At 39.5% G+C, this 17,946-nt stretch overlaps 2 protein-coding genes across 14 annotated transcripts in view; one reads left to right on the top strand and one right to left on the bottom strand.

Annotated features, from left to right (window-relative positions):
• Positions 1 to 17,946, top strand: part of LOC307175034 (uncharacterized protein) — a 527,231-nt gene that overhangs the window by 469,884 nt on the left and 39,401 nt on the right. For 12 of the 13 annotated variants that reach the window (XM_079899803.1, XM_079899796.1, XM_079899801.1 and 9 more), the window contains one exon: positions 16,132 to 16,229. In XM_079899803.1, the coding sequence (XP_079755929.1) occupies positions 16,132 to 16,229 (98 nt within the window). Of the gene's footprint in view, positions 1 to 16,131; positions 16,241 to 17,946 lie in introns of all 13 variants that reach the window. The other variant, XM_079899800.1, reaches the window with a different exon arrangement.
• Positions 8,207 to 9,752, bottom strand: LOC307175003 (BUB3-interacting and GLEBS motif-containing protein ZNF207-like). Its single transcript, XM_079899725.1, is given in 3 exon segments — positions 8,207 to 9,358; positions 9,362 to 9,385; positions 9,387 to 9,752. Coding segments are annotated over 3 exon segments (1,269 nt in total). The 5' UTR covers positions 9,645 to 9,752; the 3' UTR covers positions 8,207 to 8,371.

The following is a 17,946-nucleotide window of genomic DNA, read 5'->3' as shown; positions in this document are numbered from 1 at the left end:
ATCTGTATCTCACAGCAGCATTCCCAAGCCGGGTTGGAGAATTTGCTCAGCTCAGGCTGATGTATGCCCCGGGGTGGTTGCAGGAAACTGAACAGCCACTCATGCAGGCTTCTATCCACTACCTGACTCGCTAGTAAGGATGCAAGCAAGCACGTGCTCCTTACGAGTGGAATCCAGGCTTCCCAGAGCCCACCTGCTATTCCAGTGGCCCTCCAACCAACCAAGGGGCTCGTCTGCCCTGTGTTGGACCCTAGTTCTGGGGCGCCCAATATATGGCTTGAACCCTCCCCAAAGAGGGTCTCCACCCATGTAATCTTCCTTTTCCTCTGTGTCCCTTCTTAGGGGCACATGTCCTCACCTGACTGCTTCTCTTCCCTTCCTACTGATTCTCTGTGCATCCTTCTTATAGCCTTGATTGTATGGGAGTCTTTTTCCAGTCTCCTGTTAGTTTTCAGTGAGAATTGTTCCACATGTAGATGTATCTTTGACGTGTTCATGGGAGGAGGTAAGTTTCTTGCCTTCCTTTTCTACCATCTTCATCCCTCCTGATAATTCAGTATTTTAATATAGGTTTCTCGAACCAATCTATTAGGAATTACACATTCTTTCCTAGGTTGAGCGACAGCTTTGTTTCCTCACTTTCTACCAATTTCCATCACATTTTACCCTATGTATCAATTCACAGCTCTCAATTTTGAGATTTTCAAGAGCAAGAACCAGATATTATCCATGCCTGGGTCTTTCATAGTAATTCAGCACGTGCTCAAATCATGTTGGTTTAGTTAATGTCTTCACATTATTACATGGTCTTGTCTATTCTCAGTAGTCATATTTTTAATCTGTTAACAACATTAACACATTGGATTATTTTTCCCTGTTTGGAACACTTTGTTCATTTGGCTTTCAGAACAACACGATTTCTTGTTTTGTTGTTACTCTCACTGGCTATAATTTTTATTGGTTTTGGTTCATCGCTACAGCTTCCAAGGTGGTGGATTGAAGATTCTACATTCTCTACCTACGTCTGTTTCTTTGGGAGACTCATCCTGTCACAATATATTAAATTTTATCTATATTTTGATGAATATCACATTTCTGTTTCTAGCCCAAACCGTACTTCAGACCGCAGGTAGTCATCTGAACTACTGATCTTCATCCTGAAGCATTCTTCTCCTATTGTCTTTTTGAAAGCAGCAAACGGGCAGTTCTACCTTCTGGATGCTTAGGCCAAAGCCCTTGAGATGATCGTTGCCGTATGTGCTTTATTCACAATGTACAGTGATCCATCATGAAATCTGGTCGGCTCACCTCTTTTCTCACCTGTCCAAACGCTATAATGTTTAATGTGGATATAGCATTAATCCTTGAACTTGTCTTTCTGCTTCTGCCATTATCTCCATTCAGTTTGTTTTCAACCCAGTAGTCACAGAGATTCTTTTACTATAAGCCAGATTAGGGAATTTTTCATCTTCAAAACCCTTCAGTAATTTCTTTCTTAATCCAAAGTCCTGCAAGGCCCAGTATAGTCTAACCTCCTTGACCTCATCTCCTTCTACTTTTCTCACTCATTCCTCCTCAGACTTACTGGCTTGCATTTCAAATAACTTCTATTTCAGAGCCTTTGCATTGCTTTTTCATTTTCCTAGAATACTGTTCTCTCAGAGAGACATAGCTCTCTCCCCTACTTTCTTGTCTTCCCTCCCAAACATCACCATTTACAATATTTGATATTGTCTGTCTCTACCTGATCACCACATGAAAGTAGAACTTTTTGTTTGTATTGTTTTATTTATTGCAAATAAGTAATGATATTTATTATCCCTAACACCTAGAATAGTACACAACAAACAGAAGGCACTCAATAAACTTTCCTCGAATGAAAGAATAAATGAATAAATGATTGAAACAACATATTTGCTCAGTTTTTCCTTGTGTTCCTAATACTAGGTAGAAGGAGAACCATGACTGGACTGTCCTCAAAATACATTCAAACAACTACTTAGAAACATAATGGATGAATACATCTGCCTCTTTGCAATTTAATCATTTCTTTCCAAAATCCTAGGGCAAGACAATCTATAGATTATATTTTAAATATATAATAACTTATGCAGTTATATAAATTGATACTGTAAATCTCTATTATATATTAAATATTTTCCATGATTTTTGTTAAAGAAAAAATGGTGATTATAAAAGATTATATACAGCCATTTTTCTTCGATGAATGGAGTAGAAAGGAGGAAGGAAATAAAGAAGCCATTTGAAGACTATAGACCAACATGTTATCAGAAGTTATCTATGTGTGGTAAAGTCATTTACTTCTTTTTTTCCCAATTTTCCATTTTTTATACATTTTATAATGAGCAATGTTAATCAGGAAAAATGTGGAAAAGCTAAAGTTTCATACTGAAAGAGATCATGAATTCTTGTGTTTGGACTACCAATTTTCTTATTTAAACAAAGTAGAAAGAATAGCTAGTTGAATAGGGCCTTATTCTTAAAATAAAGTGAAAACAGACTCTTTTACTTTTTCCTTCCTTTAGAAATTCCTGTTGGATCCTCACCTTCACTCGCTTATACATTTTCTTCTACATTCTGCTTTTGGTGGAAGTTGATACATACTTCCTTAGCGATCTGAGATTTAAGACTTTTACTCCTTCTCTCTGCTTACTTAATTACTATAGGAACAGTTGTATTTCTTGTCCATTCCATAGTTTGCCCCTCCAAAAAACCAGCCAAACACACAAAAAGCTCCCACAAAAAAGGAAAAATACATAATAAAGTCACAAATAGCTTTCTGAGAAACAGTTTTTTTAAAACCTCAATACTTGTCAAGGCAGAGCCTGATCATGCCAGAGAAATAATTCATCTCTAAATATTTTTTGAGAACCCAGCTTGCTTGAACAGTAATGAAGAAAACAACTGCCATCTCTTCTGTTCTAACAATTAGATTTATTTACAATTCACTTTTAATTTTAAAACAATATGAAAGTAAATTTAATTGTCATTAGCATGGATCTCATATTAACTAATGAGTATTTTCTGGGTGGCATTGTTTTCCCTTTTCAGCATTTCTCTGTAATATTTACTTTCCCTCTCTTTTCATACCTTGCTTTTTGCCTTACAATTTTACATCTTTGTTTTTATGTCAATAAGAAATCCTTTTTTTCTGTGGTTTTATTTGTTTGACTACACTTTTGTCTTTCTTGAGCATTGAAGCACTTTGGCATTCATCACTTGAAACTATAGGGACTAGTTAGGTAATGAATGAAGCTAAAATATCAGACCTATAACAGCAAAGGATCATTTCTTGTTCAGGGTATTTATCCTGTTGACCCTGGAACAACAGAGGTTTGGACTGCATAGGTCCACTTTTGTGCAAATTTTTTTTCAATAAATGTGTATTACATGATCCCTGGTTAGTTGAATCTGCAGATGTGGAACCATGGATATGGAGGGTCAACTATAGAGTTATACACAGAGTTTTGACTGTGCAGAGGGTGGGTTGCCCTAACTCTGGCGGTGTTCAAAGGTCAACTTATGTATATGTATGTGTGTGTGTGTATGTATGTATATATATATATATATATATACACACACACACACACACTTCTACATGTTGTCTTCATTCTAGTATCCAACTTGAGGAGGAAGCCCTTATCTGGAATATGGCTGGGCTTGTGTTAAAAGAAACATGGTGGGGAATTTCCTGGAGTTCCAGTGGTTAGGACTCCACAGTTTCACTGCCGAGGGCACAGGTTCAATTCCTGGTCGGGGAACTAAGATCCCACAAGCCACACGACACAGCCAAAAAAATAAAACCCCAAGAAACAAAGAAACATGGTGAAACACAGCAGGCTTTTTCTTAAAATTTCTACCTGGAAACAACACATGTCATTGGCGCTCTCATTCTATTACCAAAGTAAGTCAAATGACAACTTACAACTTCGGTAAGATGGGGATGTATGATACTTGTACAGAAAGAAACAATAAATGTTCATTGCTTTATAACTTATCACTTATCCCAAGTCTAGGAAAATATCTCGAGTTTAGGAAAAAAAATCAGAAATGGAGTTCTAGTGGAGGTGAGCTTGGAGTAGGGTTTTTAAGAGGAATCACTAAGTTATGATATAAAGGGTCACACATAAAGGCAGGGGAAGAGAAAGTATGGGAAGGAGGCCAAAGTAGAGAGTTTTTCATGGCATGTGACTCTGTAGGTTATGAAAATTAGGTGGTTGAGATTGTTAGTAAAGGAAATGGGACTGGTAAGGGCTTAAAGGTTAGCAGTATTCACACAGAAAAAAAAAAATGGACCACAATAATCTTTTGTGTATTGAGCTGATGTAACTTTAAAATAGCACTATGATGTAGGCATCTAACATTCTGTGAGTATAGGCAGTGAAGTTAAGGTGCTTATTTATCAGCTGGTGACTTCCAGCATGCTGTGTTTGTCTTTGGATGTATGTACTTCTGCAAATGTGATGTATGTTTACTTGGAGTTTTGTGATGGATAACTACCACTGAGTGACTGCTGTGACTATAAAAATACTCTCCCTATCTAAGTTAAAAGGTTTTTTATCTTTCATTTTTTTGCATTTTTTTCTTTTTTTTAAGGAAGTATAGTTGATTTACAATATTATATTTGTTTCAGTGTACAACATAGTGATTCAGTCTTTCCATAGGTTATAATCCATATAAAATTATTATGTCTGCCAGAAAAAGACATACTCTGTTATCACTTACATGTGGAATCTAAAAAGTAAAACAAACATGTATATAACAAAACAGAAACAGACTCACAGATATAGAGAACAAACTAGTGGTTACCAATGGGAAGAGAGAAGGGGTGAGGGGCAAGATAGGGGTGTGGGATTAAGAGATACAAACACTGTATAAAACATATAAGCAACAAAGATATATTGTACACCACAGAGAAATATAGCCATAATTTATGTCAGAGTGTTCTGACTATGTTCTCGTCTAGAAGTTTTATGGTTTCGGGTCTTACATTTAGGCCTGTAATCCATTTTGAGTTTATTTTGTATATGGTATGAGGAAATGTTTTAAACTCATTGATTTACATGCGGCTGTCCGGCTTTCCCAGCACCACTTGCTGAGAGGCTGTCTTTTCTCCATTGTATATTCTTGCCTCCTTTGTCATAGATTAATTGACCGTAGGTGTGTGGGTTTATTTCTGGTCTCTCTATTCTGTTCCATTGATCTATGTGTCTCTTTTTGTGCCAGTACCATACTGGTTTGGTTACTGTAACTTTCAAATATATTCAGAAGTCAGGAAGGGTTATACCTCCAGCTTTGTTCTTTTTTCTCAAGATTGTTTTGACATTCAGGGTCTTTTGTCATTCCATATCAATTTTAAGATTTTTTTTTATAGTTCTATGAAAAAATGTTCTGGATATTTTGATAGGGATTGCATTACATCTGTAGATAGCTTTGGTAGTATGGATATTTTTAACAACATTAATTCTTCCAATCTAAGAGCACAGTGTATCTTTCCATTTCTTTGTATAATTTTCAAACTCCTTCATCGATACTTCATAGTTTTCAGAGTATGTCTTTCACCTCTTTGGTTAAGTTTATTCCCGGATATTCTATTCTTTTTGATGTAATTTTATATGAGATTGTTTTCTTTCATTCTCTTTCTGATAGTTCATTTTTAGTTATAGAAACCAACAGATTTCTGTATAATTAATCTTGTATCCTCAATTTTACTGAAGGCATTTATTCTAATAGTGTTCTGGTAGATACTTTAGGGTTTTTGATATAGAGTATCATGTCATCTGCAAATATTGACAGTTTTCTTCCCTTCCAATTTGGATAGTATTTATTTCTTTTTCTTGTTTGATTTCTGTGGCAAGGAAATACAACACTATGTTAAGTGGAAGTGGAGAGAATATGCGTCTTTGTTTTGTTCCTGATTTTAGAAGAAAGGCTTTCAGCTTTTCACTGTTGAGTATGATATCAGCTATGAGTTTGTCATAAATGGCTTTCATTATACTGAGATATGTTCCCTCTTTACCCATCTTCATGAGAGTTTATTTTTTTTAAACATATTTATTGGAGTATAATTGCTTTACAATGTTGTGTTAGTTACTGCTGTATAACAAAGTGAATCAGCTATACATATACATATATCCCCATATCCCCTCCCCTTTGTGTCTCCCTCCCATCCTCCCTAGCCCACCCCTCTAGGTGGTCACAAAGCACGGAGCTGATCTCCCTGTGCTATGCGGCTGCTTCCCACTAGCTAGCTATTTTACATTGGGTAGTGTATATATATCAATGCCACTCTCTCACTTCGTCCCAGTTGACCCTTCCCCCTCCCTGGGTCCTCAAGTCCATTCTCTACATCTGCGTCTTTTTGATAAGAGTTTTAATCGTGAATGGATGTTGAATTCCGACAAATGCATTTTTTTTCTTCTTGTATTTGTTGGGATGCTGTCGTGAGTTTTCCCTTAGATTTGTTAATGTGGTGTATCACTTTGATTGATTTGTGAGTGTTGAACCATCTATAGAATAAATCCCACTTGAATATGGTATGTGATCCTTTTATATAGCACTGGATTTGGTTTGCTAATATTTTGTTGAGGATTTTTACATCTGTATTCATCAGAGATATTGGCCTGTAATTTCCTTTTGTGTAGTGCCTTCGTCCGGTCTTGTAATCAAGGTAACGTAGCCTCATAAACTGAATTGGGGAGTGTCCCACCCTCTTCAATTTTTTGGAATAGTTTGAGACTAAAAGTTATTAGCTCTTCTTTATAAAGTTGGTAGAATTCCTCTGGACTATTTTTTTTCTGCGAGTCTTTTAAATTATTAATTCAATTTCATGTCTAGTTATCAGTCTGTTCAGACTGTCTCTTTCTTCCTGATTCAGTCTTGGCAGGTGGTACAACTTCTAGAACTTTGTCCATTTCTTCTAGGTTGTCCAGTTGGTTGGCATATAACTATTTGTAGTAATCCCTTATGGTTTTTTTGGTACCTCTGTGGCATCAGTTGTTATTTTTCCTCTTTTATTTCTTATTTTGTTTGGCTTTTCTCTCTTTTCTTCTTTAGGCTGGCTAAAGGTTTATTTTGTTTGTCTTTTGAAAAACAAAGGTTTGATTTCATTGATTTTTAAAAATACTTCTGTATTTATTTACTTTCCAATCTTCATTTTTTCTCCCTTCTGCTGGGTTTGGGCTTTGTTTGTTCTTCTTTTTCTAATTCCTTTAGATGATAGGTAGGCCTAGCATGTGATCTATCCTAGAGAACGTTCCATCTGCACTTGAAAAGAATGTGTATTCTGCTGTTTTTAGATGGAATGTCCTCAAATACCTATTCAGTCCACTCTATTGTGTCATCTAAAACTTTAGTTGCCTTTTTGATTTTCTGTCTGGATAATCTTTCCACTGATGTCAGTGGGGGTGTTGAATTCCCCCACTATTATTATGTAACTGTTAACTTCTCCCTTTTTGTCTTTTGGTATTTGCTTTATATATATAAGTCTTCCACTATTGGGTACATATATGTTATTGAGTATAATATCCTCTTCTTGTATTGATCCTTTTATCATCATATAATGCCCTTCTTTGTCTTTTGTTATAGACTTTGTTTTAGTCTATTTTATCTGAGATGAATATCGCTATCCCTAACTTCTTGTCATTTCTATTTGTGTGAAATATCTTTTTCCATTCTCTTACTTTTAGTCTGTGTGTGTCTTTAGTTCTGAAGTGAGTCTCTTTTAAGCAGTATAAGATCTACATTTTTTATTTCCCTTCCCCACATTTTGTGCTTTTGATGTCATATTATACATCTTCAAATTTATCCCTTTACTATGTATTTTAGTTATAGTTGCTTTTACAATTTTTTTCTTTCGTTCTTTGTACTAGCTTATTTAAGTGGTTAATCCTCAGCTTTACTATATGTTTTTCTTTACTAGTGGGATTTTTCTGTTCCTGTGGATTCCTTCTTCTTGTTAATGCCTTTTATTTTCCACTTAGAGAAGACCCTTTAACTTTTCTCTAAAGTAGGTTTAACATTGATTAACTCTTTTAGTTTTTGCTTGTCTGAGAAGTTTATGTCTCCTTTAGTTCTAAATGATAATTTTGCTGGGTAGAGTATCCTAGGTTGCAGATTTTTCCCTTTTATTTTTATTTTTTTTTAATTGCAACTTCAGGAAAAGTTCCTGCTTTATTATTTCCAAATAAATTTTCGCATGTAAAATAAATGTCCAATAGTTCCTGATATGTGGGAAGATAATGTTTGTTAAAGTCACAATGAAGCCTTATTGACAGAAGCTTGTCTATATAAACAGCACAAGTTGAGAAAAGGTTTAATCTCCAAACCTATTAGACTGGATGAAGTAAGATCAGTAACAGCCACCTTGCAACATTACAGAAGGTCTCATTCCTATCGGAGGTTGAGGAGGCCCACCTTGGTAAGGGGGCACCATTGGCAGTCCCTGCCCATACGGCAGCATAGCACCAGGAAGATAACCTGGCATGCCTTGATGATGACCACCATACTGACCATGAGGTGGCATTGGGGGTCTCATTCCTTGTTGCTGTGGGATGCCTGGCTGTGGTGGCCTCATACCTCCAATTGGTCCAATGGGTGGATTACCAATGGGAGCCTCTCCTGGTCGAGGAAGATTACGTTGATATTTAGGTAACTGTGCTCTTCTCTCTTCCAGCAATATATCCTCATCTGGATGGATCAACTTACTGGTTGCACTGGTCGTCATAAGTGTAGCAGGCTTACTTGTTATTGAAGCTGCTGGTTTAGCTGCAGTGCTATTTGTTGTACTAGTGGTTGAAGCTGTAGACTGTGTATATGCAGGGAATGTAGGCTTTGGGGGTTCTGTAGTTGTTGCTGGGGTACTATTTAAGGGCTTGAAATCTGTACCAACAGGCCCTTGGACAGCTGCCTGAGCCTGTCTCACACTGGGGAAAAGAGGCTTAGTAACTGGAGGCTGTGGAGCTGGAACTGTTGCTGTTGGTGTAGGTGGTCTGTAAAGAATATCTGGCGCTGAAACAGCCTGTGCTTGAGTCATTGGAGGAATTCCAGGACATGGAACAGGAGGGGGCGTACCTGGTGGCATACCAGGCATCAGAGGTGGTATTCCTGGTCCAGGTGGCATCATTCCACCCATTGGCATCATTCCAGGTGGCATTCCCGGTGCTCCTGGAGCTGGTGGTAGTCCTGGTTGTGCCATTGGGGGGATATAACCTTGTTGAGGTTGAACAGGCTGTGGTTGAAATGAAGTTGAAGCTGCAGAGTCATCATCATCATATTCATCATAATCCTCCGGTTCCTTCTTTTTTTGACTCTCTGCTTGTGTTTTCTGTTCAAGAAGTCATCTTCTTTCATCCATGTCTTTTTTTTGGAATACTTTCCATACCATATATTTCCAACTCTATGTCTGTTCTCCCAGGTATTGCATTTGGTACTGCATCTATTGTCTCTTTATGCACCTGCATGCAATGAATAGCTAAGCCAGGTCCTGTATACAGTTTCTTATGACATATATGACATTTAAAATGCTTTGCTTTTTGGTGCTGTATAAGGATCTTCTCATCATCAAAATCTCTATTACAATACCAGCACCATGGCTTCAGCTCCTGCTTCTTCTTGTGACCCATAACTACGCTCTACCGACAAAAAAAAGGGAGGAGAAAACAAGCAGGAAAAACTAGCCGAAGAGTCGCTCACTCTTCCGACCCAACCGCCACCACCGTGTCCCACAGGAAAACCAGGTTTTTCCCTTTTAGCACTTGCAATAATGATGCCTGTCCCTTCCAGCCTGCAAAGTTTCTGCAGAAAAATCAGCTTATAGCCTTATGGTGGTTCCTTTATATATGACTCTTTGTTTTTCTCTTGCTGCCTTTAAATTCTCTGTATCTTTAACTTTTGTTATTTTAAGTACGATATGCCTTTGTGTGGATCTGTTTGGACTCATCTTGTTTGGGATCCTCTGTGCTTCCTGGATTGCATAGCTGTTTTCTTCTAAAGTTTTATGAAATTTTCAGCCATATTTTCATCAAATATATTTTCAATCCCCTTCTCTCTCTCTTCACCTTCTGGGACCCCTATAATGTAAATGTTGGTATACTTGCTGTTGTTCCAGAGATCTCTTAAATTGATCTCATTAAAAAAAATTCCTTTTGCTGTTCTGATTGGATGATTTCCATTATTCTGTCTTCTGGATCACTTATGCATTAATCTGTATCACCTTCTCTGGTATTAATCCTTTCTCGTGTATTTTTTATTTCAGTTATTGTATTCTTCAATTCTGACTGATTAAAATTCCACTGTGTTCCTCTATTCTTTTTGCTAATTCAGTTAGCATTCTTTTTACTAATGCTTTGAATTCTTTATCTGATACATTATTTCTCATTATTTGTTTTTTCAGGGGTTCTTCTTTCGCTTTTTCAAATGAGACCAATTTCTCTTTCTTCTCATTTTGTTCAACTTTTTTGTCTCTAGAAAATTTGGTGAAACAGTTCCCTGTTTGAGCTCTTGAAGGTGTGCCCTTATGTGGGAGCCTCCCTGTACAGTCTGTGTGTGTCGTGTGGCTTTGGTGGGAGAGTTGGATTTGATGTGAACGTAAGCCATGTCTTTGCTGTTTTGCTGGCAGCTATCATCTTGGTGGGAGGTGAGGTTGGAGAAGGGGGAGCCAGGGCTTGAACCAGATGCCAGCTGGGGCTTCCCCTCCTCTGCTCAGTGGCCATCATCACCCTATCGGGGGCAGGGGCCCATCCCTCGTTGCTGGAGCAGAAGCCCTGAATAACAGGTCTAAACTTTCTCTGTTCTCTTTAAGTGTGTGATCTCCCCGCTGCTAGCACCAGCAAACTTCCCCCATAGGGGAGAAGTGCTGGGGCAAGTGGGGCCCATGGAAGCACTTGGTATGTGTTGGGGCATGGGCTGTGGTGCTCCGACCACATACAGAAGTCTGAGCTGCATGTGATGCACTGCCTATGCAAGTGCCAGTGCCTGGGTCAGCTGCCTATGACCTGCTCCACTCAGGTGCTACTTTGGGTCTGAGTCTCCTTTGTCCCTCACAGTTGACCTCTCGTCTTTGCCTCTACTACCCCTGCCCTGGTTTGGAGCTGCACTGCAGTGCAGGCAGGGCCCATGTGGGCTCTTTGTATGTATCGAGGCACAGGCTGTGGCGGTTTGGCCACGGACAGAGTTTGGGCTACTTCTGATGCACTGCTTGTGCAAGCACCGGTAGTGGCTGCCCCAGCCCTGCTCAGATGCTGCTTCAGATTTGCGCTGCCTCTGTGTCACGTGGTCCAGCGCTTTTCCTTAGTCGTAGAGCTGTGATGTGAAGTAAACAGGCTGGAGCATTCCCTTGGCTCGGGTTAGGGCTCGCGCTGGGGATGTCATGGGAAACCAGTCAGCCTCCTCAGCGGTTTCAATCTGTCCTCTTTGTCCTGTCTTGGGAGCAAACCAACTCATGTGTGCTCCTCGTGAGTGGAGTCCAGGATTCCCACAGCCCTCCTGTTAGCCCCACTGACCCTCCAGGCAGCCAAGGGGACTAGCCTTCCCTGTGTTGGACCCCAGGACTGGGGTGCCCAAATGTGGCTGGAACCGTCCATTCCCTAGGGAGGATCTCCACCTGTGTAATCTCCCTTTTCCTCTGTGTCCCCTCACAGGGGCACAGGTCCTGACATGATTGCTTCTCTTCCGTTCCTACTGATTGTGTGTGGATCCTTCTTATAACCTTGGTGTACAGAGTTTTTCTGCCAGTTTCCAGTGGGATTTGTTCCATATGCAGATGTATTTTTGATATGTTCCTATGGGGAGGTGAGTTCCACCTTTTCCTCTTCTGCCATCTTCATCTCCTCTCTCTCCCAAGTTAAACATTTTAAGCACCTTTTCCTCTTCTGCCATCTTCATCTCCTCTCTCTCCCAAGTTAAACATTTTAAGAAACAGAAACTGACTTAGGATGGATTAAGCCTAAAAATATTGACAAGTTTATTGTAAGTATATTGGGCAGCTAAAATCAATGGGAGAGCTGGAATACCAGGAGAAATGGCCAGAACCACATCTCAAACCTGGGCTGATGTGGAAAATTCTTCTCCCTTCACTACCTCTGCCAGGAAGCAACCACCTAAGCCCTTGGTTTTTGCTGCATTTAGCTCCTGAGGCAAAGACCAGAATGCATGTATCGAGTGCTGTAGCCAAAGATAATGCCAGGGCCTAACTGCAGGAAAGTCTCATAAGCAAGTGCCTGGCAACTCGCTCTTTAAAGAGAGATGCTTTTCCCATGTCAAATCAGACGCTGAAAGTGTGAAAACCCTAAATATCAAGAGGCATTTAGATGCTAATTGTCAAAATGAAGGAAAATACCCATACAAGTAGAAAGTAAAGAAGTGACTGATATGAAAAGAAATAAAAGAGTTGATTGGGAAAATGGGTATTGAGAGATGGCAAGAGGAGATCTGAAATTAGTTTGGGGAGTGTTTGTGCTAAGGGACCAGGAAGATACACATACTTCGGTGGCAAGAAAATCATGACCTTTGGAGCCAAAGAGAAGGGAATTTAAATCCTTGTCTTGATACATATTAGATGTGTGTCTTAGTCAAGTTAGTCCAGGAACCTCAGTAAATTGGAGATAACGATATTAGTATGAAGATCAAATAAAATATGTAAAGGTCTGTCATTCTGTCTACCATATGGTAGGTACTCAACAAACATTACCCACCCACCTATTCCCCCCAAAGCTTTAGGATAAAAGCAATGAGGAAAGTCAGTACAAAGATTTCCATGTTGTTCTAGCATCTAATGTCCTGAATTCCTCAGGAGATGATGGTTGGTAAAGGAACAATAAGAGAATAAAATTTAGAGGTAAGTTTTGTTACTGGTAAGGGATAGAATCTTTTCTGGAACCTAGCTGGATCACAGGTTGCCCTATGGTTATCTTTAGTTTTCTCTCAACCAAGGTGCTGAAGACAGACTAGTCCTTGAACAGTCTTAGTGAGCAGGTGTACCCCCTGGATTTTCCTCTGCTTCTGCACCATTTCTGTCCAAGTAGATCTGGATTTCCATTCAGTCTTATCTTCTTCCTTCTTTTGAGTCCTTTCTGGAAGGAAAAAATAGAAAGCAGCCAATCTAAAGGGAATTCCAGTTAAAAGCATTAAGAATCATAAAAGGTCTACAAAAGGGCCCAAATTCAAATATATTGATAAATATTAGCATCATCCTTGGGCAAGACAATTGTAAGTAGTGAGTTGATAGGACTGAGGTTTGTTTGAACTTAAAGGAATTCAAATTCAAATTGCTTATAACTCAAGCAAAGTGAAATATAAATGAAGGCAGATAGCTGTCAGGTTACAGGTCCTAGCCTACATCTGGGGTTTCTTATCTTCTCAGAATCCTCTTGCCTCTGAGGAAACATGGGTTGGAAGACCCAAGGTGTGAAGACTTTCTGTTTTGAACTCAAGCAGCTTTACGTTGCATCTCTCATTCACACTGAGGTCACACAAGACATTATTTGAAAACAGGGCTGTGTGGCTAAAAAGGACATTTAGACTGTGATGCTCTTTTACGCAGATTTGACTCTCTCATCAGATTTATAGTAAGTGAAGACTACACTTTTCCCAAAGCACTTCCACATATAGTCTTTCGATGACCCTCTTAAGAACCTAGTGAGGAAAGCATATGACTTGAATATTGGTGATCAAGAATATAGCCACATATAATTTTCAATCAATGGAATAAAACGATGATTTTTTGGAATGGTGAAAGAGAGATTACTATTTTCTTCACAGTCAGTGGTTTTTGCTAAGTCTCTAACAGGCTCATTCTGACCAGGAAAAATGGATTTGGGTTGGGAACATGGAATGTGAAATCAGTGTTTCAGGGGCATGGACTTCCACAGAGGCCTCTGCAATCACCATGTTCCTGGCTAGTAAAACCCACTGAAATTATTTTCTTGCTATAATGTGATTTACAACTTAAACGTGTTCTAGTAAATAGAGATGCTTCCACGGCTCTACCGCTTCCCACCCTTTTTGCCAGATCTCGGCATATCTGAGAAAAATTATGAGATCTCATGTTAAAAGCTCTAATGGTACATGAATTGTGTTTTCTCCTTATGTCTTGATGTGATGGGGAAAAACATGTCTCTAGAATTGGCTATTTCATTCTCAACGGCACCAGTTATTTAAAAGTGTCATTTATATACAGACCCTGCAGCTGGAATTTAATTTAATCCATTTACTCATTTGTTCAATTAACATTCCGTGAACACTGAATGGTACCTGTGGTTGAGCCACAATAATGGGAAAAGTTATGACAAAGGAGACAAGAATATACAATGGAGAAAAGACAGCCTCTTCAATAAGTGGTGCTGGAAAACTGGACAGCTACATGTAAAAGAAAGAAATTAGAACACTCCCTAACACCATACACAAAAATAAAGTCAAAATGGATTAAAGACCTAAATGTAAGGCCAGACACTATAAAACTCTTAGAGGAAAGCATAGGCAGAACCCTCTTTGACATAAACCACAGCAACATCTTTTTTGATCCACCTCCTAGAGTAATGAAAATTAAAACAAAAATAAACAAATGGGACCTAATAAAACTTAAAAGCTTTTGCACAGCAAAGGGGATCATAAACAAGATGAAAAGACAACCCTCAGAATGGGAGAAAACATTTGCAAATGAAGCAACTGACAAAGCATTAATCTTCAAAATATATAAGCAGGTCATACAGCTCAATATCAAAAAAACAAACTACCCAATCAAAAAATGGGTGGAAGACCTAAATAAACATTTCTCCAGAGAAGACATACAGATGGCCAACAAACACATGAAAAGATGCTCAACATCACTATTAGAGAAATGTAAATCAAAACTATAATGAGGTATCACCTCACACTGGTCAGAATGGCTATCATCAAAAAATCTACAAACAGGGCTTCCCTGGTGGCGCAGTGGTTGAGAGTCCGCCTGCCAATGCAGTGGACACGGGTTCGTGCCCCAGTCCGGGAAGATCCCACATGCCGTGGAGCGGCTAGGCCCGTGAGCCATGGCTGCTGAGCCTGCGTGTCCAGAGCCCGTGCTCCGCAAAGGGAGAGGCCACAACAGTGAGAGGCCTGCATACCGCAAAAAAAAAAAAAAACAAAACTACAAACAATAAATGCTGGAGAGGGTGTGGAGAAAAGGGAATCCTCTTGCACTGTTGGTGGGAATGTAAATTGATACCGCCACTGTTGAAAACAGTATGGAGGTTCCTTAAAAAACTAAAAATAGAACTACCATATGACCCAGCAATCCCACTACTGGGCATATACCCAGAGAAAACCATAATTCAAAAAATCACACACACCCCAATGTTCATAGCAGCACTGTTTACAATAGCCAGGACATGGAAGCAACCTAAATGTTCATCGACAGAGGAACGGGTAAAGACGATGTGGTATATATATACAATGGAATATTATTCAGATGTAAAAAGGAATGAAATAGGGTCATTTGTAGAGAGGTGGATGGACCTAGAGACTGTTATACAGAGTGAAGTAAGTCAGAAAGAGAAAAGCAAATGTCATAATAATGCATATATGTGGAATCTAGAAAAATGGTATAGATGATCTTAGTTGCAAAGCAGAAATAGAGACACAGATGTAGAGAACAAATGTGTGGGTACCAAGGGGGAAAGGGGTGGGGTAGGAGGAATTGGGAGACTGGGATTGACATATATACATTATTGATATTATGTATGAAATGGACAACTGATGGGCACATGCTGTATAGCACAGGGAATTCACCTAGTGCTATGGTAACCTAAATGGGAGGGAAGTCCAAAAGGGAGGGGATATCTATGTGTATAGCTGATTCATTTTGCTGTGCAGTGGAGGCTAACACAACATTGTAAAGCAGCCGTACTCCTATAAAAATTAATTTAAAAAATAATGGGAAACGTTAATGGATGTATAGAGCTTTCTATATATAAAGCATTGTTTTAAGTGCTTTTATATATATTATTTGTTTAATTCTTTTACAAATCTAAGCAATAAGTACCCAATTTACAGATGAGGTAACATAGGTACAGAGATATGAAATAATTTAAACTTGGGTTGTCACACTCAGAGTTCTCACTTCTAACCATTGTACAGCCCTTCCTCAGAGTCCCTGTGGGGAAAGCACCTGTCTCATCTGATCGTCTTCCTGTCTACTCCAGTGAAAGCCCATCCAGGATAGACCCTCTAACCAGGTACTAACCAGGTATCTATGAGCTATTTGATATCTTCACTTTAGTGATCAATGGAGATCATACATACACAGATGGGGGTGTGTGTGTGTATATATATATGTATCTATATATGAACTAATGGAGATTTTAATATCTATGCATATAGAAATGATGTTTTACGTATATGATGGACGTTATATATAGAAGGATTATATGTATATAAATGGAGCTTATTATGTATATATATGTAATTACAAATTTCCTGCATCTTCTCCTCCTCTTCCTCCCTCTCTCTCGTCTCTTTTCCTCTAAAATACCTCATAATAAATGACAAAGGAGCCATTCCCTTTTGGACCTCCCATTGTAAATTCTTCCTAAGGATGAATAACTTGACCTCGAATTCCTCCCGTCATGTGTCATTTTCACAGAGGGACTGGAAATCCCATTTCTAACCCACCTGCGAGAGGAAGAGCCCTTGTGCAGGGGTGAGATGGGGAGATGGTTTAGACAGGACAGAGCCCTGAGCACAGGAAGGGGTCCAGAGCGGAGGCTGTGACTCACACAGACAATTTGTAGCTGAGGAGTTGTGCCTTCTATTTGGTTTGAAGTATTTCCGTCATATTCAGTAAAATGGATGGCAGAAATAGAAGCCCATGTACTTCGTCCATTTGTAAGAATGCAGCCTAGGGTCATACATACTCTCCCTCCCTCCCATGTCAAGGTGCCATGAGGGCCAGCGGCCTGGGGCTGGAACAGGGGCTCTGAGCGACGGCTGAGCTTCCTTGAGGAGCGCAGCCACGGAGCCGGGCTCTTGCCTTGCTGGCCCTTTGGGGAATCCTGAGGGCAGGATTTGTCTTGGCCCTTCATTGTCTCCCCCACCATTTCCACCTGGAACCTGGCTGCGTCTCTGACTTCCTGTCCCCCCAAACCAACCTGCACGTTCTCCACTAGCCTGCTTTCACACGCTGTGCGCGGGGGCCCCGGCCCACAGACAGGAGCTTTGCACCTACTATTAACTCTGTTTTCAACACTCTTCCCATCCCGCTTCACCTGCTGAAACTCTACTCATTCCTTTGATTTCAGCTTAAGGCTCACTTCCTCAGACCAGCCTTTCCTGATTGTCCTAATTCTGCCAAAAGCCCTTCATTTTAGCCTCGTGGCACCTGTGTGTCTCTTCTGTGGCCATTGTCAAAGATAGTTTTACACTTTTGGACCCGTTATTTAATTAACTCCTAGTGTCTCTGCTCATCTTTAAATCCTTGATGAAGGAAGATTGTTTTTACTGACCAGTACCTAGTCATCCCCAGCACCTAGAAAAATATCCAGCCCACGGGTATACGTACCTGTTGGCTGGATGAATATGTCAGCTACTCTCTGCCATTCCCTGGCATGCTATGCTCTCCTGCTCCAGGCTTTTCTTTCTCCCTGGCCCTCCTATAAGAAGCTTTCAGAAACCTGTTCTGTGTGTGTTTAATCTTGAAGCTTATAAATTGTATACATAATAATAATGGTTAAATTTTATATTGTGTTTACCTTGTGCCAGGCATCCTTCAAAAGTACTTTACTTACATTCGTTCATTCAATACTCATAGCCATCCTGTGTGGTAGGTTCTGTCTCATTTCATTGAATATGAGGGACGTTGATTGTAAAACACATCATTGTTTCGTCAGTCGAACTCTGAAACGTCATCTCTCTCTTACAAATGAGAATTTCAGGATAATGAAAGGTTTAGCAACT

This window comes from Stenella coeruleoalba (assembly GCF_951394435.1).
Source record: "Stenella coeruleoalba genome assembly, chromosome: 16".
NCBI lineage: Eukaryota > Metazoa > Chordata > Mammalia > Artiodactyla > Delphinidae > Stenella > Stenella coeruleoalba.
The sequence above is the reverse complement of the archived record's forward strand: the minus strand, read 5'-3'. Positions and strand labels throughout refer to the sequence as shown.